The 24,390-nt window shown below is 43.1% G+C and overlaps 2 protein-coding genes across 6 annotated transcripts in view; one reads left to right on the top strand and one right to left on the bottom strand.

Moving 5' to 3' along the window:
* The window catches only part of slc5a12 (solute carrier family 5 member 12), a 44,389-nt gene extending 20,948 nt beyond the window's left edge, over nt 1-23,441 (bottom strand). The window contains 2 exon segments of one of the 5 annotated variants that reach the window (NM_001173725.1): nt 4,490-5,033; nt 23,424-23,441. In NM_001173725.1, the coding sequence (NP_001167196.1) occupies nt 4,490-4,834 (345 nt within the window). In that variant the 5' untranslated portion in view covers nt 4,835-5,033; nt 23,424-23,441. 5 annotated transcript variants of the gene reach the window in all.
* On the top strand, nt 22,417-23,923 carry LOC106561801 (fin bud initiation factor-like). Its single transcript, XM_014126046.2, has one exon. The coding sequence runs from the start codon at nt 22,554-22,556 to the stop codon at nt 23,181-23,183; it is 630 nt and encodes a 209-aa protein (XP_013981521.1). The 5' UTR covers nt 22,417-22,553; the 3' UTR covers nt 23,184-23,923.
* The last annotated feature ends 467 nt before the right edge of the window (nt 23,924-24,390 follow it).

Raw genomic sequence — 24,390 nt, 5'->3', positions numbered from 1 at the left:
ATATATTCATTATCTCCAACCGGGTTAAAATGTTTGCACTTTGCATGTTTCAGTAATGATTAACATGGTTAAATAGTCATAAATCTCTGCTTGAATTAGATTTTTTGGTATATTTGGCATTTTTATACATATTCTGTATTTCCACTGAAGAAAGCAACAATTAATCAACACCACTGTAAAGAAATGGACACTAGCTGTTATAAAACACAAATTGCTCTCCGTAAATATTAAGGTGAGAAATGCTCAGTCTGAAGCCATCCGGCGATGGGTTTCACAGCCCTATAATAATAATACAAGTTATATCACCTTTAAAAAGGGTTTATTTATAACATGTTGGGCAAAGTGGTATAGGAGAATCAGACATATAACGCCTAGCTTGTGTTTAGTCTTCCCAATGAGAACCAAGAGGGGCTTAGCTTCGTCCTTCACGCCTGGATAAAGGCCTTGATTCTGGGCCGTAGCAAATCCTCCACTCCATCTCATTAGATCAGAACAGGATGGATCCAACAGTGATTCATATGAATGGTTTGCATCCTTCAATAAAAAAAAGGTTAGTTGTGTTTTGCTGCTTAACACACGTTATATGTCTACCTGTATGATGTGGATCACTGTCAGGATATAAACGTTTCAGTGACGACAGATCGCCATGATTGTAATAACACTTTAAAACAGGTCGTTTGTAAATGTGTACAATGTGTTTGTTTTGGGTCCTCACTGGTAAGTTAACTGCACCAGTATCCCAAAGTATTAAGTGAAAATAAGCATAGAGAACAGAATTGGCATAAAACAACAAGCTTACGGCTACTATTACTATTTCAGTGATAACCTATGGTCCCTCAGTTGGTAGAGCATGGTGTGTGCAACGCCAGGGTTGTGGGTTCGAATCCCACGGGGGACCAGTACGGGAAAATGTTTTAAAAATAAATAAAAATGTATGAAATGTATGTATTCACTACTGTAAGTCGCTCTGGATAAGAGAGTCTGCTAAAAATGACAAAAAAATAAATAAAAAATATCCTGCTTGATTAACAACACTGGGTTGGTAACATGTTTGTTTTTTAATATAAATAAATGTGGGACACAAAAAAAAGGCTGTGTAGAACACCTTTTCCCATAGTATATTAGTCTAATAGCTTTCAAAAAATATTGTTCAGAAGTTTGCCCCCTAAAAATGTATTTTACTATGAATGAAGTCGCACAAATGTGTGCGACTTCATTCAGAACCACTCTCTTTAGAGGACAGAACCACTCTCTATAGAGGACAGAACCACTCTCTGTAGAGGACAGAACCACTCTCTATAGAGGACAGAACCACTCTCTGTAGAGGACAGAACTACTCTCTATAGAGAACAGAACCACTCTCTATAGAGGACAGAACTACTCTCTATAGAGAACAGAACCACTCTCTATAGAGGACAGAACCGCTCTCTATAGAGGACAGGACAGAACCACTCTCTATAGAGGACAGAACCACTCTTTATAGAGGACAGAACCACTCTCTATAGAGGACAGAACCACTCTCTGTAGAGGACAGAACCACTCTCTATAGAGGACAGAACCACTCTTTATAGAGGACAGAACCACTCTTTATAGAGGACAGAACCACTCTCTATAGAGGACAGAACCGCTCTCTATAGAGGACAGGACAGAACCACTCTCTATAGAGGACAGAACCACTCTCTATAGAGGACAGAACCACTCTCTGTAGAGGACAGAACCACTCTCTATAGAGGACAGAACCACTCTTTATAGAGGACAGAACCACTCTTTATAGAGGACAGAACCACTCTCTATAGAGGACAGAACCACTCTCTATAGAGGACAGAACCACTCTCTGTAGAGGACAAAACCACTCTTTATAGAGGACAGAACCACTCTCTATAGAGGACAGAACCACTCTCTGTAGAGGACAGAACCACTCTTTATAGAGGACAGAACCACTCTTTATAGAGGACAGAACCACTCTCTATAGAGGACAGAACCACTCTCTATAGAGAACCACTCTCTATAGAGGACAGAACCACTCTCTGTAGAGGACAAAACCACTCTCTATAAAGGACAGAACCACTCTCTATAGAGGACAGAACCACTCTTTATAGAGGACAGAACCACTCTCTATAGAGGACAGAACCACTCTCTATAGAGGACAGGACAGAACCACTCTCTATAGAGGACAGAACCACTCTTTATAGAGGACAGAACCACTCTCTATAGAGGACAGAACCACTCTCTATAGAGGACAGAACCACTCTCTATAGAGGACAGAACCACTCTTTATAGAGGACAGAACCACTCTCTATAGAGGACAGAACCACTCTATAGAGGACAGAACCACTCTCTATAGAGGACAGAACCACTCTCTATAGAGGACAGAACCGCTCTCTATAGAGGACAGAACCACTCTCTATAGAGGACAGAACCACTCTCTATAGAGGATAGAAGCATTCTCTCAGCAAGAGAGAGAGAGAGAGAGAGATTTAAAACACCCTACATCAAAAAGATAAAACATTGTTACTGCAGTGTGCTTTGAACACCCCATAATGTCATTGGCAACCGGTCAACCAATATATTGAAGGAAAAATGTAAGTCCATAATGTTACATTTATGTTACGTTAGATCAGGGATGGGCAACTTCGATGGGGTGGGGGGGCCACAAAAAGCTGGCCTCTACATACCTACATCCAGATGTAATATTATTAGGGCCTTTCTGGGGCCCTAAGTGGGGGGGAAATTGTGAGCCTCTCCACCTTGTGAGCAAAAGATTTTAGCCCCCCTCCCGTGGAGAGAAAAAAATTGACATGTTACAGTTAATTCCCTGCAATTCTACACATTTTCCCACGGGCAGAGAGATGATTTTTCTAATTGTATAACTAATTTCATGCAATTATACTAATTTTGCCGTGGGGCGGAGAGAAAATATGTACAGTTTTACAGCTAATTTCCTGCAATTTTTCCCACATTTTGCCAGAGTGACTAACAAAATCAACAAAATCAACAAAACCCAGTCATTCGACCATGATTACTACGAGTTAGTAAATAGCTGGCTGCGAGACTAGTTTATGATTACTACGAGTTAGTAAATAGCTGGCTGCGAGACTAGTTTATGATTACTACGAGTTAGTAAATAGCTGGCTGCGAGACTAGTTTACCAATCTAAAAATGTTTCGCTGACATGGGCTAATTGAGTGACTATCAGTGACATAACAAGAGAAAAACTACTAACGCACAACCACATTTAGAAATGTACCCTTGTGCATCCTACTATTCTACCTAGCAACAGGAAGTTGAGACCCCGACTGAGTAAAAAAAATTTTAAAAAAATAAACATCTATCTATCTATATATATATTTAACCGTGGGCTTAAAAATAGGTGTCGGCTGACCTTCAGGTCCTCCCTTGGTAAGTTAGATTAGTTAGTCAGGCTGACCTTCAGGTCTCCCTTGGTAAGTTAGATTAGATAGTCAGGCTGACCTTCAGGTCCTCCCTTGGTAAGTTAGATTAGTTAGTCAGGCTGACCTTCAGGTCCTCCCTTGGTAAGTTAGATTAGTTAGTCAGGCTGACCTTCAGGTCCTCCCTTGGTAAGTTAGATTAGTTAGTCAGGCTGACCTTCAGGTCTCCCTTGGTAAGTTAGATTAGATAGTCAGGCTGACCTTCAGGTCTCCCTTGGTAAGTTAGATTAGTTAGTCAGGCTGACCTTCAGGTCTCCCTTGGTAAGTTAGATTAGTTAGTCAGGCTGACCTTCAGGTCCTCCCTTGGTAAGTTAGATTAGTTAGTCAGGCTGACCTTCAGGTCCTCCCTTGGTAAGTTAGATTAGTTAGTCAGGCTGACCTTCAGGTCCTCCCTTGGTAAGTTAGATTAGTTAGTCAGGCTGACCTTCAGGTCCTCCCTTGGTAAGTTAGATTAGTTAGTCAGGCTGACCTTCAGGTCCTCCCTTGGTAAGTTAGATTAGTTAGTCAGGCTGACCTTCAGGTCCTCCCTTGGTAAGTTAGATTAGATAGTCAGGCTGACCTTCAGGTCCTCCCTTGGTAAGTTAGATTAGATAGTCAGGCTGACCTTCAGGTCCTCCCTTGGTAAGTTAGATTAGTTAGTCAGGCTGACCTTCAGGTCCTCCCTTGGTAAGTTAGATTAGTTAGTCAGGCTGACCTTCAGGTCTCCCTTGGTAAGTTAGATTAGTTAGTCAGGCTGACCTTCAGGTCTCCCTTGGTAAGTTAGATTAGTTAGTCAGGCTGACCTTCAGGTCCTCCCTTGGTAAGTTAGATTAGTTAGTCAGGCTGACCTTCAGGTCTCCCTTGGTAAAGAAAGAGTTCTTCTGACCTCAACTGGATCTTCTGGTTAAATAAAAGGTCAAAGGTGGAAATCTGGGATTGATAAAGCAATTTTTTTGTTTACCAAAAAAATGTATGTATGGCGGGGTGTCCACTTTGTTGTTGTTAGAATCTCATATTGCCCCTTTAAATGAAGATTAAATCATTTTAAAAAAACACAGTACCTCGTAGGTACTCGTTATCCCCGATCTGTAGAACACTGGCACAAACAGTTCAGCTGTAGCGATGACCACGAAGGTGTAGGCCACGCCGAAGAGGACGAACGACCCCCCAGAGCGGTAGACGTCGGAGGGCGCCCCCAGCACGGTGACAGCAGACATGAAGCTGGCAGTGAGGGACAGAGCCACGGGACCGCAGGTCATCTGACGACCCCCTACCAGGAACTCCGACGAGGGGTTCTTCCTCTCCTTCACCGCGAAGAACACCCCTATCCCCGAGGAGACCGCGAACAGACATGCGAATACGACATAGTCCCACGATACAAAGGTTCCCACTCGTTCGTCATCCATGTTATAGAAGATGGTTGTGGTCAGAGGGGCCACAATGGAAATACGTTGTAGAAGTTTTTTACTGTTGTTGTCCTCAATTATTTGTAAATTGACAAATAAATCTAATTAAATTTAAAAAAGACTTGTGGCTTTTTTTCTCTCTCTCTCTCTCTCTCTCTCTGTCTCTCTCTGTCTCTCTCTCTCTCTTTCTCTCTCTCTGATCCGTTCTCTAAAGATGTTGTTTCTTAGCTAACTGAATAACTAAAAGTGCTCTTAGTACTTACCAAGAGTTGATGATTCAGGAAGTTTGTCAAATTTGCTGATGAAGTTTGTCACCCCCGGTGGTTAATCACGTCAAATCATTAACTTCTCCCTGTATACCCACATGCTGAGACTGTCCATGTGATTTACTCTGTCAGTCTCAATAACCTACCCACATGCTGAGAGAGTCAATGTGATTTACTTCTTAACATAACAAACCCCTATTCTGTCTTTGTCACTTACACAGATCTCTCACAGCACAAGTATAGAAGTGCTATTGGGTTTACCAGTTACTGAGACACTGTCACTTTTAATCAGTTATTAATGTTCCTAAAAAAAAAAATACCCTTTGTCAACATGTTTCTGATTGACTAATATATTACGGATCTTGGCTGAGAAACTGCTGAGAGACAGTATTTCTGAAAGTAGGAGTGAGAGTAAGGCTGGGTTGACATGTGACCAGGAAGTAGGAAGTAGAATGTTTAAGTGGTGAAACAGCGCTTCTGTGTTTTATATTTTTAAGACATCTATACATTTTATAACTTTAAAACATTTTTTTTTTTTTAACTGTTTTATTTTGGGACAACTGTTCATTAGTACTGTTCTTAACACACTATGTTGGCTGGATTTTGTCTTCTCCTGCAGCTAGTTAGTTAGCAGGCTAGCCCCGGCTAGTTCCAGCTAGCTAGGTTATCTGTTGTGTTTGAGAGGACCACTGTTTCTGGGAGTTTGAGCATGTCAGATTTTCTCTGATTTGGAGTGGGATCCGGAGATGGACGATAAAAGCTGTGAAATATGAGACCTGTTCACTGTAGCGAAAGACAAAGAATTGATTGACTTATACACTTGTGAAAAGGTGTTAACGGCTCGTTGCCTCAACAGACCGGATCATTGAACTACTGGAGAAGAACAGGGACCTAAAATAATGTCTCGCTCTGGCTAAGAAGACTTCCTGACTGCATGACTCCAGACTGCATGCTGTTTTTGATGCATTCTAAATGACTGAGGATGCTGCTCTCCAGTACCTACGGACCACCCGTTTTAACACATCCCTCCGACGAGAACCATAGGACTACTGAGTCTTGCTCTACTCCATCGGATGCAAAGTGGGATCAAGTTAGAAGTAAGAGATTGGGGAGAAACATTCCAACGTACCCTCCCTCTGCCCTCTTGTCCAGGCCTGCGGCTCTCTAACAGCCCCCTTGACTTCACACGGAGCCCTCTGACAAGACCCTACGCCCGCTCCTTCTGTCCTTCCCACTCCACCTCAGCACCCAGTGCAAACACATCTGGATATGGTCGTCCCCTGGATCAGCACCCCCGCCCCCATGGCACATCGCACAGACTCGGAGCAGGGCCTCTCTTTCGTCCCCCAGCGGTGTTTGTTCTAGGGAGTTCCATAGTTAAGGATGTGGTGGTCGTGGAAGCAAGGACCCACTGCTTCCCTGGAGCCCATGTTCAGGACATAGATCACCAAGTCCTCTGCTGTGACGAGGGGGACACCAGGTGTTCACAGTAGTCATTAATGTTGGTACAAATAACATCAATATTTGTAAATCGGAGCGATTAAAGTCCGACTTCAGAGTGCTCGTAGACAAACTAAAAGGAGACAGACAAGTGGGTTCTCATTTCAGGGCCTCAACCAACAATCGGTCGTGGAATGGAACACTTTAGTCTTCTCCTCTGGTTCCACTAGTGGCTTAAAGGGGAATGGAACACTTTAGTCTTCTCCTCTAGTGGCTTAAAGGGGAATGGAACACTTTAGTCTTCTCCACTAGTGGCTTAAAGGGGAATGGAACACTTTAGTCTTCTCCTCTGGTTCCACTAGTGGCTTAAAGGGGAATGGAACACTTTAGTCTTCTCCTCTGGCTCCACTAGTGGCTTAAAGGGGAATGGAACACTTTAGTCTTCTCCTCTGGCTCCACTAGTGGCTTAAAGGGGAATGGAACACTTTAGTCTTCTCCTCTAGTGGCTTAAAGGGGAATGGAACACTTTAGTCTTCTCCTCTAGTGGCTTAAAGGGGAATGGAACACTTTAGTCTTCTCCTCTAGTGGCTTAAAGGGGAATGGAACACTTTAGTCTTCTCCTCTAGTGGCTTAAAGGGGAATGGAACACTTTAGTCTTCTCCTCTGGCTCCACTAGTGGCTTAAAGGGGAATGGAACACTTTAGTCTTCTCCTCTAGTGGCTTAAAGGGGAATGGAACACTTTAGTCTTCTCCTCTGGCTCCACTAGTGGCTTAAAGGGGAATGGAACACTTTAGTCTTCTCCTCTGGCTCCACTAGTGGCTTAAAGGGGAATGGAACACTTTAGTCTTCTCCTCTGGTGGCTTAAAGGGGAATGGAACACTTTAGTCGTCTCCTCTGGTTCCACTAGTGGCTTAAAGGGGAATGGAACACTTTAGTCTTCTCCTCTAGTGGCTTAAAGGGGAATGGAACACTTTAGTCTTCTCCTCTGGCTCCACTAGTGGCTTAAAGGGGAATGGAACACTTTAGTCGTCTCCTCTGGTTCCACTAGTGGCTTAAAGGGGAATGGAACACTTTAGTCTTCTCCTCTAGTGGCTTAAAGGGGAATGGAACACTTTAGTCTTCTCCTCTAGTGGCTTAAAGGGGAATGGAACACTTTAGTCTTCTCCTCTAGTGGCTTAAAGGGGAATGGAACACTTTAGTCTTCTCCTCTAGTGGCTTAAAGGGGAATGGAACACTTTAGTCTTCTCCTCTAGTGGCTTAAAGGGGAATGGAACACTTTAGTCTTCTCCTCTGGCTCCACTAGTGGCTTAAAGGGGAATGGAACACTTTAGTCGTCTCCTCTAGTGGCTTAAAGGGGAATGGAACACTTTAGTCTTCTCCTCTGGCTCCACTAGTGGCTTAAAGGGGAATGGAACACTTTAGTCTTCTCCTCTAGTGGCTTAAAGGGGAATGGAACACTTTAGTCTTCTCCTCTAGTGGCTTAAAGGGGAATGGAACACTTTAGTCTTCTCCTCTAGTGGCTTAAGGGGGAATGGAACACTTTAGTCGTCTCCTCTAGTGGCTTAAAGGGGAATGGAACACTTTAGTCTTCTCCTCTGCTCTAGTGGCTTAAAGGGGAATGGAACACTTTAGTCTTCTCCTCTGAGTGGCTTAAAGGGGAATGGAACACTTTAGTCTTCTCCTCTAGTGGCTTAAGGGGGAATGGAACACTTTAGTCGTCTCCTCTAGTGGCTTAAAGGGGAATGGAACACTTTAGTCTTCTCCTCTAGTGGCTTAAAGGGGAATGGAACACTTTAGTCTTCTCCTCTAGTGGCTTAAAGGGGAATGGAACACTTTAGTCTTCTCCTCTAGTGGCTTAAAGGAGAATGGAACACTTTAGTCTTCTCCTCTGGTTCCACTAGTGGCTTAAAGGGGAATGGAACACTTTAGTCTTCTCCTCTAGTGGCTTAAAGGGGAATGGAACACTTTAGTCTTCTCCTCTGGTTCCACTAGTGGCTTAAAGGGGAATTAAACACTTTAGTCGTCTCCTCTGGTTCCACTAGTGGCTTAAAGGGGAATGGAACACTTTAGTCTTCTCCTCTAGTGGCTTAAAGGGGAATGGAACACTTTAGTCTTCTCCTCTGGTTCCTAGTGGCTTAAAGGGGAATTGAACACTTTAGTCGTCTCCTCTCTCAGTGGCTTAAAGGGGAATGGAACACTTTAGTCTTCTCCTCTGTTACGTGGCTTAAAGGGGAATGGAACACTTTAGTCTTCTCCTCTGTCCATAGTGGCTTAAAGGGGAATGGAACACTTTAGTCTTCTCCTCTGGCTCCACTAGTGGCTTAAAGGGGAATTGAACACTTTAGTCGTCTCCTCTGGCTCCACTCGTGGCTTAAATCCTACTGCTCCCCAATGGATTTGGAATACATTGCCAATTTTGACCACTTTTGGGAAATGCCCCAATTTTACAAGAGGGATGGTTTGCATCCAAATATGAAAGGGGCAAAATGTATATCAGTATAAAACATTGACTCAAAATCAGCCTAACCCTTGCTGAGGTAGTTCTTCCCAATCAGCCTAACCCTTGGTCAGGTAGTTCTACCCAACCAGCCTAAATCAAATCAAATCAAATTTTTTCAAATCAAAGCCTAACCCTTGCTGAGGTAGTTCTTCCCAATCAGCCTAACCCTTGGTCAGGTAGTTCTACCCAACCAGCCTAAATCAAATCAAATCAAATTTTTTCAAATCAAAGCCTAACCCTTGCTGAGGTAGTTCTACCCAACCAGCCTAAATCAAATCAAATCAAATTTTTTCAAATCAAAGCCTAACCCTTGCTGAGGTAGTTCTTCCCAATCAGCCTAACCCTTGGTCAGGTAGTTCTACCCAACCAGCCTAAATCAAATCAAATCAAATTTTTTCAAATCAAAGCCTAACCCTTGCTGAGGTAGTTCTTCCCAATCAGCCTAACCCTTGGTCAGGTAGTTCTACCCAACCAGCCTAAATCAAATCAAATCAAATTTTTTCAAATCAAAGCCTAACCCTTGCTGAGGTAGTTCTTCCCAATCAGCCTAACCCTTGGTCAGGTAGTTCTACCCAACCAGCCTAAATCAAATCAAATCAAATTTTTTCAAATCAAAGCCTAACCCTTGCTGAGGTAGTTCTTCCCAACCAGCCTAAATCAAATCAAATCAAATTTTTTCAAATCAAAGCCTAACCCTTGCTGAGGTAGTTCTTCCCAATCAGCCTAACCCTTGGTCAGGTAGTTCTACCCAACCAGCCTAAATCAAATCAAATCAAATTTTTTTCAAATCAAAGCCTAACCCTTGCTGAGGTAGTTCTACCCAACCAGCCTAAATCAAATCAAATCAAATTTTTTCAAATCAAAGCCTAACCCTTGCTGAGGTAGTTCTTCCCAACCAGCCTAAATCAAATCAAATCAAATTTTTTCAAATCAAAGCCTAACCCTTGCTGAGGTAGTTCTACCCAACCAGCCTAAATCAAATCAAATCAAATTTTTTCAAATCAAAGCCTAACCCTTGCTGAGGTAGTTCTTCCCAATCAGCCTAACCCTTGGTCAGGTAGTTCTACCCAACCAGCCTAAATCAAATCAAATCAAATTTTTTCAAATCAAAGCCTAACCCTTGCTGAGGTAGTTCTACCCAACCAGCCTAAATCTCATCTTTTTCAAATCAAAGCCTAACCCTTGCTGAGGTAGTTCTTCCCAACCAGCCTAAATCAAATCAAATCAAATCAAATCAAAGCCTAACCCTTGCTGAGGTAGTTCTTCCCAATCAGCCTAACCCTTGCTGAGGTAGTTCTTCCCAACCAGCCTAAATCAAATCAAATCAAATTTTTTCAAATCAAAGCCTAACCCTTGCTGAGGTAGTTCTTCCCAACCAGCCTAAATCAAATCAAATCAAATTTTTTCAAATCAAAGCCTAACCCTTGCTGAGGTAGTTCTTCCCATTCCCACTTTTTCACACCGTTATCATACTGCTACAGATATTCCCAGCGGTATTGTCAGTATTAATCTCGTACTGCTACAGATATTCCCAGCGGTATTGTCAGTATTAATCTCGTACTGCTACAGATATTCCCAGCGGTATTGTCAGTATTAATCTCGCACTGCTACAGATAACCAAACTCCCAGAGGTGTTGTCAGTAATAATCTTCTAACCATGAAGTTGAATTCCGCTGTTAGCGCTGTTACTGTTAGCCCAATTGGGGAAGCCCACTGTGGTAAAATGATACAGTGCTATTATATCAAATAAATATGCATACCTCTGCTGTTTGCAAATCACATAGAGGGCTTGGGCTAGAGGACTGCATTCCCGACAGAGATTATTGTGGTCTAATCAGCATTTGAGATCAAGTGTGGTCTCATTGAAAAAGAGAGGCTGCCTACGCATGGGCGGAGAATCACGTGGCAGTTATCTTTCCAAGGAAATGAACTTAGATATGATTGGACTATAGATTACTACAGTGTCTGTAAATAAATATTGATAATGGAAAGAAGTGAAGTGCGTTTAAGTAACGAGAGTCGAGGTGCAATAAAAACGTGGTGTTCACTGAAAAAGAAAAGGTGCAACTTGAGCATGGTGAGCCAGCATCGGCTAACATGGTGAGCCAGCATCGGCTGACATGGTGAGCCAGCATCGGCTGACATGGTGAGCCAGCATCGGCTGACATGGTGAGCCAGCATCGGCTGACATGGTGAGCCAGCATCGGCTGACATGGTGAGCCATCATCGGCTGACATGGTGAGCCAGCATCGGCTGACATGGTGAGCCAGCATCGGCTGACATGGTGAGCCAGCATAGGCTGACATGGTGAGCCAGCATCGGCTGACATGGTGAGCCAGCATAGGCTGACATGGTGAGCCAGCATCGGCTGACATGGTGAGCCAGCATCGGCTGACATGGTGAGCCAGCATCGGCTAACATGGTGAGCCAGCATCGGCTGACATGGTGAGCCAGCATCGGCTGACATGGTGAGCCAGCATCGGCTGACATGGTGAGCCAGCATAGGCTGACATGGTGAGCCAGCATCGGCTGACATGGTGAGCCAGCATCGGCTAACATGGTGAGCCAGCATAGGCTGACATGGTGAGCCAGCATCGGCTAACATGGTGAGCCAGCATCGGCTGACATCGTGAGCCAGCATCGGCTAACATGGTGAGCCAGCATCTGCTAACATGTGAGCCAGCATAGGCTGACATGGTGAGCCAGCATTGGCTGACATGTTGAGCCAGCATAGGCTAACATGGTGAGCCATCATCGGCTGACATGGTGAGCCAGCATCGGCTAAAATGGTGAGCCAGCATCAGCTAACATGGTGAGCCAGCATCAGCTAAAATGGTGAGCCAGCATCAGCTAAAATGGTGAGCCAGCATCCGCTAAAATGGTGAGCCTAGCTAACATTACGTCTATGATCTTTGTAGTAATATTATTTGTGACTCAGAAAACCATTTGCATTGCTAATCATAGCCTAATGTTAGCTAGCTAACATTCAACCTAGTTGGTTAGCTTTAGCTACCTGGATATTCATGCTCCAGCATTTCATGCCTGGTGGCTAGCTATGACAATCCGTTTGTACTGTAGCTATGGGTTGGGATTACGGTTAATTGTTTAGCTAGCGAGCTAGCTACATGTCTAAAAAAAAAGGACTCTACTTCGCCAGATGATTAAATGGCCCATCAAGTTAGCCAGGTGTGTCTGCGGGTGATGAGGACCATCTATTGTTTTTCATGAACATGTGTACATGTCTAGACAATAGCGACTTAACTAGATGTGGCTGGGGAGGTCGTTATAGCATTTCTATCACATGACCCATCAATTTTGACAACTGCGTCTGGGTAAGCGTCACGTAATAATTATAAAATATTTCTAGAATATACACTGCTCAAAAAAATAAAGGGAACACTAAAATAACACATCCTAGATCTGAATGAATGAAATAATCTTATGAAATACTTTTTTCTTTACATAGTTGAATGTGCTGACAACAAAATCACACAAAAATAATCAATGGATATCCAATTTATCAACCCATGGAGGTCTGGATTTGGAGTCACACTCAAAATTAAAGTGGAAAACCACACTACAGGCTGATCCAACTTTGATGTAATGTCCTTAAAACAAGTCAAAATGAGGCTCAGTAGTGTGTGTGGCCTCCACGTACCCTGTATGACCTCCCTACAACGCCTGGGCATGCATCCGCCAACTCCTGGACAGTCTGTGGTGCAACGTGGCGTTGGTGGATGGAGCGAGACATGATGTCCCAGATGTGCTCAATTAGATTCAGGTCTGGGGAACGGGCGGGCCAGTCCATAGCATCAATGCCTTCCTCTTGCAGGAACTGCTAACACACTCCAGCCACATGAGGTCTAGCATTGTCTTGCATTAGGAGGAACCCAGGGCCAGCTGCACCAGCATATGGTCTCACAAGGGGTCTGAGGATCTCATCTCGGTACCTAATGGCAGTCAGGCTACCTCTGGCGAGCACATGGAGGGCTGTGCGGCCCCCCAAAGAAATGCCACCCCACACCATGACTGACCCACCACCAAACCGGTCATGCTGGAGGATGTTGCAGGCAGCAGAACGTTCTCCACGGCGTGTCCAGACTCTGTCACGTCTGTCACATGCTCAGTGTGAACCTGCTTTCATCTGTGAAGAGCACAGGGCGCCAGTGGCGAATTTGCCAATCTTGGTGTTCTCTGGCAAATGCCAAACGTCCTGCACGGTGTTGGGCTGTAAGCACAACCCCCACCTGTGGACGTCGGCCCTCATTCCACCCTTATGGAGTCTGTTTCTGACCGTTTGAGCAGACACATGCACATTTGTGGCCTGCTGGAGGTCATTTTGCAGGGCTCTGGCGGTGCTCCTCCTTGCACAAAGGCGGAGGTAGCGGTCCTGCTGCTGGGTTGTTGCCCTCCTACGGCCTCCTCCACGTCTCCTGATGTAATGGCCTGTCTCCTGGTAGCGCCTCCATGCTCTGGACACTACGCTGACAGACACAGCAAACCTTCTTGCCACAGCTCGCATTGATGTGCCATCCTGGATGAGCTGCACTACCTGAGCCACTTGTGTGGGTTGTAGACTCCGTCTCATGCTACCACTAGAGTGAAAGCACCGCCAGCATTCAAAAGTGACCAAAACATCAGCCAGGAAGCATAGGAACTGAGAAGTGGTCTTTGGTCACCACCTGCAGAACCACTCCTTTATTGGGGGTGTCTTGCTAATTGCCTATAGTTTCCACCTGTTGTCTATTCCATTTGCACAACAGCATGTGAGATTTATTGTCAATCAGTGTTGCTTCCTAAGTGGACAGTTTGATTTCACAGAAGTGTGATTGACTTGGAGTTACATTGTGTTGTTTAAGTGTTCCCTTTATTTTTTTGAGCAGTATATGTTTATTTGGACACTTTCTATTTTTGATATTGCTACTATTCAGATATGCAAGTAACTATTTCATGGAACCGTTTACACTTCCTGTATCCTGTCCATGTGACAAACTTAGATTTGTTTTTTTGCTGTAGTGTGTGTTTACCAGAGACGGTAATGTGAAGAACAACATGACCTGCACCAAAGTCAGATTAGGATAAAGGCCAAGGACTAGATTAAGTGGGCTTTTACCTGGTGTTTTTCCTTATTGTAGACTACTACTTTCACCACTTTCAGTCTTGAAATCTTTCGTTGTTTAATACTCTATCAATCAATCAAATGTATTTATAAAGCCCTTCTTACATCAGCTGATGTCACAAAGTGCTGTACAGAAACCCAGCCTCAAACCCCAAACACCAAGTAATGCAGGTGTAGAAGCACGGTGGCTAGGAAAAACTCCCTAAAAGGCCAGAACCTAGGAAGAAACCTAGAGAGGAACCAGGCTATGAGTGGTGGCCAGTCCTCTTCTGGCTGTGCCGGGTGGAGATTATAACAGAACATGGCCAAGATGTTCAAATGTTCATAGATGACCAGCAGTGTCAAATAATAAGAATTACAGTGGTTGTCGAGGGTGCAACAGGTCAGCACCTCAGGAGTAAATGTCAGTTGGCTTTTCATAGCCGATCATTCAGAGTATCTCTACCGCACCTACTGTCTCTAGAGAGCTGAAAACAGCAGGTCTGGGACAGGTAGCACGTCCGGTGAACAGGTCAGGGTTCCATAGCTGCAGGCAGAACAGTTGGAACTGGAGCAGCAGCACGGCCAGGTGAACTGGGGACAGCAAGGCGTCATCAGGCCAGGTAGTCCTGAGGCATGGTCCTAGGGCTCAGGTCCTCCGAGGGAAAGAAAGAAAGAAAGAAAGAAAGAAAGAAAGAAAGAAAGAAAGAAAGAAAGAAAGAAAGAAAGAAAGAAAGAAAGAAAGAAAGAAAGAAAGAAAGAAAGAGAGAAAGAGAGAATTAGACAGAGCATACTTAAATTCACACAGGACACCGGATAAGACCGGAGAAATACTCCAGATATAACAGACTGACCCTAGCCCCCCGACACATAAACTACTGCAGCATAAATACTGGAGGCTGAGACAGGAGGGGTCGGGAGAAACTGTGGCCCTGTCTTACGATACCCCCTGACAGGGCCAAACAGGCAGGATATAACCCCACCCACTTGCCAAAGCACAGACCCCACACCACTAGAGGGATATCTTCAACCACCAACTTACCATCCTGAGACAAGACCGAGTATAGCCCACAAAGATCTCCGCCACGGCACAACCCAAGGGGGCGCCAACCCGGACAGGAAGATCACGTCAGTGACTCAACCTGCTCAAGTGACGCACCCCTCCTAGGGACGGCATGGAAGAGCACCAGTAAGCCAGTGACTCAGTCCCTGTAATAGGGTTAGAGGCAGAGAATCCCAGTGGAGAGAGGGGAACCGGCCAGACAGAGACAGCAAGGGCGGTTCGTTGCTCCAGGGCCTTTCTGTTCACCTTCACACTCCTGGGCCAGACTACACTCAATCATAGAAGCTACTGAAGAGATGAGTCTTCAATAAAGACTTAAAGGTTGAGACCGAGTCTGCGTCTCTTACATGGATAGGCAGACCATTCCATAAAAATGGAGCTCCATAGGAGAAAGCCCTGCCTCCAGCTGTTTGCTTAGAAATTCTAGGGACAGTTAGGAGGCCTGCGTCTTGTGACCGTAGCGTACGTGTAGGTATGTACGGCAGGACCAAATCGGAAAGATAGGTAGGAGCAAGCCCATGTAATGCTTTGTAGGTTAGCAGTAAAACCTTGAAATCAGCCCTAGCCTTAACAGGAAGCCAGTGTAGAGAGACTAACACTGGAGTAATATGATCAACATTTTATGGTTCTAGTCAAGATTCTAGCAGCTGTGTTAAGCACTAACTGAAGTTTATTTTAGTGCTTTATCCGGGTAGCCGGAAAGTAGAGCATTGCAGTAGTCTAATCTAGACTACTGCACACGGTCCCGTGTTGCTCAGTTGGTAGAGCATGGTGTTTGCAACGCCAGGGTTGTGGTTTTGTTTCCCACAGGGGACCAGTACGGGGGAAAAAATGTATGAAATGTATGCATTCACTACTGTAAGTCGCTCTGGATAAGAGCGTCTGCTAAATGACTCAAATGGAAATGTAGACGTGACAAAAGCATAATTTTTGGACAGAAAGTTTCGGATTTTTGCAATGTTACGTAGATGGAAAAAAAACTGTCCTTGAAACAGTCTTGATATGTTCGTCAAAAGAGAGATCAGGGTCCAGAGTAACGCCGAGGTCCTTCATGGTTTTATTTGAGACTACTATACAACCATCAAGATTAATTATCAGATTCAACAGAAGATCTCTTTGTTTCTTGGGACCTAGAACAAGCATCTCTGTTTTGTCCGAGTTTAAAGGTAGAACATTTGCCACCATCCACTTCCTTATGTCTGAAACACAAGCTTCCAGGGAGGGCAATTTTGTGGCTTCACCATGTTTCACTCTGTTTAGCACATGGCCTCACATGTGAATCCTGAAAGAGATGGGTGGGGATAAGGTTTACGAGGGTGTGAACGACGCTGAATAGGTGTAGACAAAGAAGAGCTCTCCAGTAGGTGTACCAAAACATGCAAGGGTCATTTTCACAAAAGTGGTTAGAAGTTTATCAACTTTCAAAGCAGAATTACTTCCCCATTGTTCATCAACTTCAGTGTATGATATAACATTTTATGGCTTTGAGTCTCTACTTTTCTCCAATGTAAAAAACACAATTTCAAATGTTGCTACATAAGAGCGAATGGAGGTGGTTGGTTACACATATACATTTGTTTAATAGCAGGACCCTGTAAAGTCCATTATGCCTTTTTGTTTTGCTATTTGAGAAGGTTTTAATCCTAAGCAACCTGCCTACACATTGTTTGAAGTACAATAGTGCTTTTTATTTTTTTTATTTTTTTAAATGTACACACTGAAATTCTATGAAAAGCGCTATATAAATGTAATCTATTATTAAAAGGCCAACTTGTCTACTGTCGTAGGTCAAAGCTGTGTGCTGGAAAACCTTGGTAGAGAATGGGTGGAGAATGGGTGACGTAGGCATTGTGGTGCTCATGTAAAATGTCCTTTATTTTTTCAGACCAATGCCTACTCCTCACTTAAAACATTTTGGGTTTGTTTTTTATTTCATTTTTCATTTCCATGCTTTTTACACTGGACGGTGATTTTCTATTAAAGGTGCATTATACAACATTTCCACATGCAAATAATTATATATTTGAGAAACCAAAAGGCTGTCATTGGCAGTGCTATTGTAACCTCTAATAGCTCAAATATGTTTTGAGCTAACTGTTAAAGTATGCAGCCTCTGACTAAAGGTCTGGACCCTAAATGGCACAGGCGATGGAGCTCTATAGGAGAAAACCCTGCGATGGATTGCTGGTTTAAAACCCTGGTCTGCTTGCTGTTGCTAATAGCTCAAGAACAAACTATTAAAGTATGTATAGAATTTACCATGAATAGTCAAAACAAACTGTCTGCCGTTTTCAGAATGTGAATATCTCAATTGATTGTGACAGTCTGACATTGTAAAAAAAATATGCCTCAATTCCCATTGAAAGCAAAGTTAAAAGAAAAACGGTTATAAGTCATTGACTTTTGAAAGTAGTTTAACTCAGCAATAGATGGGTTAGCTGACAACGTCACGAAAAATGGGGCAGAAGTCAGTGTGTTGTTATGATTCTAGATAGCCAGATAGCTAGCCACATTTACATTTACATTTTAGTCATTTAGCAGACGCTCTTATCCAGAGCGACTTACAGTAGTGAAATGCATACATTTCAGACATTTTTTTTCTCCAATGACAAGAAACTGCCAAGTGGGGTATTATAAGTGACTGGTTTCATCTTGAGCTTGATACCATGTATTGTTTTTGAGGTGTTTTGACTGATTTCATGTCAATGTTAACATGGCTAAAATTCGCTAGCTAGCTAACCAACAACTGTAACGATGTATTTTTAAAAGACAATAAGTGCTCGTTGTGTAAATGTATTTATGTTCTCAATAAACATTGAAGACGAAATATAGTTTACATGTTGTCAGCAATCTAAGACGTACCCATTTTGTTTTTCCCAATCGTTTTCTTGCTAAACAACCAACCGGTCTATAGGGAATAAACAAAGATATCCCCATGTACACTAGATACACATTTTGTGCCTTTTACAGCTTGTTGTAGTTATGCATCCTATACATTTATATAATCTTGGTTGGGGGAGGGGATTATATTTAAAAAACATTCACAATTTCTTTTCTGTTGAGTTTCATAAATAGTTGATACGAACACAGCTTCAGTCTTTGATACTTCATTTTGAAGATTCTTTGAGACAGATTACCGTTTGTCCTGGCTTTGTTGGGGGATGTCATGCTGTTTGAGTCTGACAGCTCATTTAGATTTGTGCTTCTTCATCTGTGCCACCTCCATCTGTACTGACAAACGAATCCCCCCCCCCTCCTCCATTCTGTGCCACTGGAATGGCCATGCATGACAGAGTTGTTGACAAATATCCAACACATGGCTTTTTTTTTGTTCGTTTGGCACTGTTGATCAGCACACATTTGGATTAAAATGTCAAGAAGACAGGAGAAGCAGCGTACTGGAATGTATTACGGATGTTAGAAACTGGGGAGTTTTTTTTCTGATGCTACCAAGCATGCATCTGCAGTCAGTGTACAACTGAGGCTCTGTTTACATGTAATGTTTAGCTAGCCATTTGTTTTTCTCAGCAGTTTGAGTTGTATCCTGTCTGACAGTGAAGTGTGGCTATCTCATTACCACAGATAGAACAACGAGCTAGATATTCGACCCGGGTGTTTCCACTCACTACCAAATGTGGTGATGAGAGGAAGCCCATCGGCCGGCAGTAGGAGAAGATGGAACGAGATGGATTTTGGCCGACATTCTGCTAATTGTCTCATCAATTTAACATTTGATCTCCATACAGTTTTCTGTTTCCGAAACTAGAATACGTTAAAAAAAAAGGATGGACTGCGTTTTGTAGACTTTAACCTTTGTCAAAGTTTCTCCAAATGGTGTTGTTTAGAAAAGAGTGTAAGGGAGAATTGACTTATTGCACACTCACACTTCACAGAGTAGGTGTTCCCTAATTGACAATATGTAAATAAATGCTAGAACACGCCAATAGGATCTCACTAGCTCGTGCTTGGCTCTGCCCACTATGATTCATTTTCTCCTATTGGTAACGACAGGCTTCGGTCTATCTTGGTTTAGTTATAAACAATCTTTGTCTTACCACAGATAGAACAATGAGGGTTAGTTATAAACAATCTTTGTCTTACCACAGATAGAACAATGAGGGTTAGTTATAAACAATCTTTGCTGTTACCGTAGCTTCGACTATGGAGAAGCTAGCTTGCTAGTGTTGCGAAAGCTTATTACATGCATTGTAGTGTAGCAGCGTGACAAGTTCGGGGTTGGTTTTGAACTGATGTAGCTAGCTAGCAACAGTATGTTTTGTGGGAAACGTTAGACTAGCATTTGGACGTGAGCCAGCTAACGTGCAAACTTATTCAGTCTGAAATGTGACAAGTCTAATGGTCACTTTATGGATGCTGTAATCTCGTTCTTATCCAAATCCTAGGCATTGAGCTAGGTCTGGGCAAAAAAATTATATGTTTTCCTAATGCTAAGGACCCTGTTAAAAATCTGGTACATGGTCCTCAACTTGGTGGTTCATGACGAGAGGCAGGGAGTGTCGTGTGTATCTCTAATCAAAGTGATTTGCTCATTTTAATCGACATTGGTGTCATATTGGCTTAGATATGATCAGCGGAGACCAGTCACTCAGGGCAGAGCCCCACCCACATGTTGAGCCCCACCCACATGTTGAGCCCCACCCACATGTTGAGCCCCACCCACATGTTGCCTGTTTTTTAACACATTAATACGTGTCACATATCAGTTTGCAAACAATGTAAAAAATATATATATATATATTTGAGTTAATAAAGCCGCATACAAACATGGTCTCTTTTGTTCTTTCTTAAGGCAGCTCCAAAATGCAGGTGTTTCAGCCTAGCTCAGTGCTTTCTGTGATGGTGGGTCAGCCAGCGGAAAATACATAACATTGGTTATGTTCTCTAGTTGGCTATTGGCTCAGTGTTCTGTCACTCATGGGGACACAACGTCACCGCAAAATCTACGGGGAGAGTTCAAAAATTCAAGCCCCTTGGGTGCTGCCATAGAGTTACATTAGAAGTGCCCATCCATGAAGGCTCAAGGTCATTGGCCACAGATAAAATGACGTCAAATCACGTTATATCTACAGTAGCTTTGATTGGACTGATCATGTTAACATTGTACTTTCAAAATCTTAGCTAGCAGTCATCATTATGAATCAAGTCGATAATCTAATGGCAAATCCTTTTCAATCCTTGTCATATGAAGAGAAATTATAGATAAAATGTATCGGTGCTCATCGGCCATTGGACATAAACATTACACAACAAGTTGGAAATCGCAAATTCAACAATGAGTGGTTTGTAAGGAATCAGTGGCGTTGCAAATCGATCACTAGCCTGTTATTCAGTGGAGTGGGTGTGTGGTTCAAGTCTGGGTTTAAGGGTCTCTTTTCCAAGGATAAACATTCACATGCAACACCATGGGCCAGAAAAGTTTGAATAATGTTGTCAATCCAGCATGACTTCTGCCATGTTCAGAACAACTGGAAACTCGGAACTGGGAAATCTCAGACTTCAGTGAGTTCAAGACAACTGGGAACTTGGAACTGGGAAATCTCAGACTTCAGTGAGTTCAAGACAACTGGGAACTTGGGGATAAAAAAATGACCTACGACTTGGGAAAATACATTTTGAACGGTCATTCAACTCAGAATTCTAAGTCGGAAACTCGGGCTGCTTTCTAGAGCTCCGACCTGAAGATCACTGATGTCATGATTCAACCTTGTTTTTTCCCCGAGTTCCCAGTCGTCTTGAAAGCATCATAAATCCAGAGAATGCCAGACTTTGATGACAAAGTTTGGTGACAAAAGTTTCCCACGAGAAGGACTGCCACGCCATCTTTCTGTTCAAGTGAGCACAGCATAAAAAGGTGATGCAATATGCCAGGGAGATATGTATACAGTAGCTAAGAAAGTAATACATAAGTGTATGCTGTGTCGTAAGATGTTAGTCGCCCATGTGACTCACCCTAATAATTTGGTCTATTTACCCCTCTTAATTTCGCCTACTGTTCTGACTTGGTGGTGCACATGTAACCTATTGCCTGTTTTAGAGAAATGTAATCATTGAATATTGTAAGAGCTCTTATTGCCTGCTTACAGTATATGCCCCCTTTATTTATCTTACAGTTCGGACTTGGTGTACAGGGAGAATACTGTAAGAACAGCCCATGTTCTCAATTCTGTCGCTGTACATTTCAAAAGTGCTGAACAAATAGTTATATTCACTTTGTCCATCCTAGCTCGCTCATTAATGTCTTAATTGAAATTCTGGATTGTCTCTTATCCGCTCGCCGTCCCCTTATGCCATAGTTTGTACATCTCAATTGTCATTAGAAACCACATTTGTTTAAGCAAGTCAGCCATATCAGCTATGTTTTTTAAAAAGGCAGTAAATGAGGCTGAATGAACTGTTTTGCTGCCAGACAAGGCTCCGCTGATAACCAGGTGTAGTGGTGGTAAGGATTCACTCCATGGTGCTGAAAAGAACGCTCTGCAGTTGGGACAGCTTTATGTAGGCCATAACAGTTTGTGGGCACTGTTTGTCACCTTTATAGTGCAGTTAATGTATTGTTCAGTGTTGTGAAGTGGCTTTGCTGGCATGCATAAAAAAAAAAATGGTTTGCCACACCAAGATTTACATGCTAAAATCGCCACATGATAAGATGGTAGGGAGCTTAGAATGTAACATTGAGCTTCAACCAAAGCATACTAGTGTCGCGCCGGTGCAACAATAGCCTAAAACTATATTTAAGCAATAAGGCACGAGGGGGTGTGCTATATGGCCAATATACCATGGCTAAGGGCTGTTCTTAGGCACGACGCAATGCTGAGTGCCTGGACACAGCCCTTAGCCGTGGTATATTGGCAATATATCACAAACCCCTGAGGTACCTTATTGCTATTATAAACTGGTTACCACGGTAATTAAGAGCAGTAAAAACATGCCAATCAGCATTCAGGGCTCTGACCACCCAGTTTATAATATTCATTTGACCCTTGTCATAAAACACCTTTCTTCTGCCTACTTTTTTTTCTGCACGTCTTTGTCTAGAGGCCTACATCACTTTTCAATAATAATGTATAAGCTGGCTATGTCCATTTCAAATATTTGTGGGACGATTGTCTGGGGTCTGGTTATGGCTGTCTGTGTGTTTTATTAGTGACGGGAGAACTGTAACTTGAGTCGGAATGCAGTGGGCAGGGGCTGCGCGCCACGGCGCGGTGGGTTTGGTGCGCTCAATGCGCAGTCATTCAACAAGCTACACATGTTTTGCGCCTCTCAGAGGACAGCGTCAAACTAAACCGTGACCGTGCTGAAACAAAACAAAAAATTAAAAAGGGATATAATGGCTTCTATTCCACTGGTGCTGCTACTTTTAATGTCTTTTTTGGCGCTTTACTGGGCAGTTTATACCGGACCGTTAAAACCGGAAATGTCCAACGGGACTTTTCATCATTTCTTCGTACCGGACGGCGATTATGAGGATAATGATGACCCCGAGAAATGTCAAATGCTTTTTAAATTCGCAGACCGGCGTGCGTGTGGTGTCCATCAAGATGAAGACAGCGATTCAATGGTACGTGACGACTTTATCATCGTGAAGCATCAAATTGAAGACGCCGCAAGGTTGTTGGAAAGCATCGGTATGAGTATTTCACACGACCTGGACGGAGAAGATAGCTATGAGAAGTTTCTCACTGGGGAGATCACACAGATCTCTGAGGCTTTTACAAGCGTGGAGAAATCTCTCCTGGAGTTGGAGGTGAAATTCAAACAGAGTCAAGACAGCGATCTGAGAGGGGAGAGCCAGCTCAATGACTATGTTCTGAAGCCTATCTATGAAGTTAAGGACTCACTGAGGGAGACAACGGACATTTCATTGGGACTCAGAGATAAACATGAACTGTTGTCTCTCATTGTTCGCAGTCAAGGATCAAGATTGAGTCGCCTCAAAACAGATTATCTCAATGTATAGTATAAATGTTAAAAACAATTATTATTGTTATTATCTATGTAAAGGAATATATGTTACTCAGAGTGTGTGTGTGTGTGTGTGTGTGTGTGTGTGTGTGTGTGTGTGTGTGTGTGTGTGTGTGTGTGTGTGTGTGTGTGTGTGTGTGTGTGTGTGTGTGTGTGTGTGTGTGTCATAAGACTATTCATTGAGGTTGAAAGGATTATATGATTAAATTACTCTGTTCCTAGTCTCTTATCTCGCTCTATTTCTCTCTCTCTGTCTCTCCCTCTCTCTCTCTCTCTCTATTTACTTTCCTAATTGTCTGTGACCCATGTCTTTCTTCCTGACTTGTAAGGGTGTTATTTGGAAATACTTCTAAGGAAAACATCACTACATTCCTCAGTAAGAGAGGACAGATGGGGGAAAAGAGAGGAGAGCACAGGGGAGAGATGAAAAGTGATCCTTAGCTAAATTATGCCTGTGTTATGCTGTGCTAAATGATCCTAAATTATGTCTGGGCTATGCGGTGCTTAGTTATCCTAAATTATGTATTGCTTGGCTGTCTGTGCTCCCCTGTCCGCCTCTGTCTAACTTAGCTATTCAGCCTTACTGTATAATGAGGTTTTATACCATTTATGTTATCCTGGAGTCTTACCATTGATTCTACTTCAATCATGAAACAGACAATATCAGTTTGAATCCCAGGTTTTTTTTTTTATGTTACTGCTCATTTATTAATAAAAACCTAACCATTAATCTCACCTGTGCTCTGACTGGCATTCCATGCAGAAAATGGTGTTGTGAGAGGGTTTACTGTATAGGCGGCTTGCTTGAAAACGGCTTCATCCAAATGACAGTAGACCATTTTTTGGGGGGGCCTTTAAATGAATCTTCATGCGATCAAGGAGTCTAAAAGACGGGCAAATCAAAGAGCTCTTTGTGTGGTGTTTTTCTGTGCAGCTGTTGGTGCTCTGAGGTGTTCCCAGTGGACTGCTGCTACGCTATTGGTATGCTATTGGTATACTATACTGCTGCTATGCTATTGGTATGCTATTGGTATACCATACTGCTGCTATGCTATTGGTGTGCTATTGGTATACTATACTGCTGCTATGCTATTGGTATGCTATTGGTATACAATACTGCTGCTATGCTATTGGTGTGCTATTGGTATACTATACTGCTGCTATGCTATTGGTATGCTATACTGCTGGTATGCTATTGGTAT

Source organism: Salmo salar, chromosome ssa10, assembly GCF_905237065.1.
Source record: "Salmo salar chromosome ssa10, Ssal_v3.1, whole genome shotgun sequence".
Taxonomy (NCBI): Eukaryota; Metazoa; Chordata; class Actinopteri; order Salmoniformes; family Salmonidae; genus Salmo; species Salmo salar.
The sequence above is the reverse complement of the archived record's forward strand: the minus strand, read 5'-3'. Positions and strand labels throughout refer to the sequence as shown.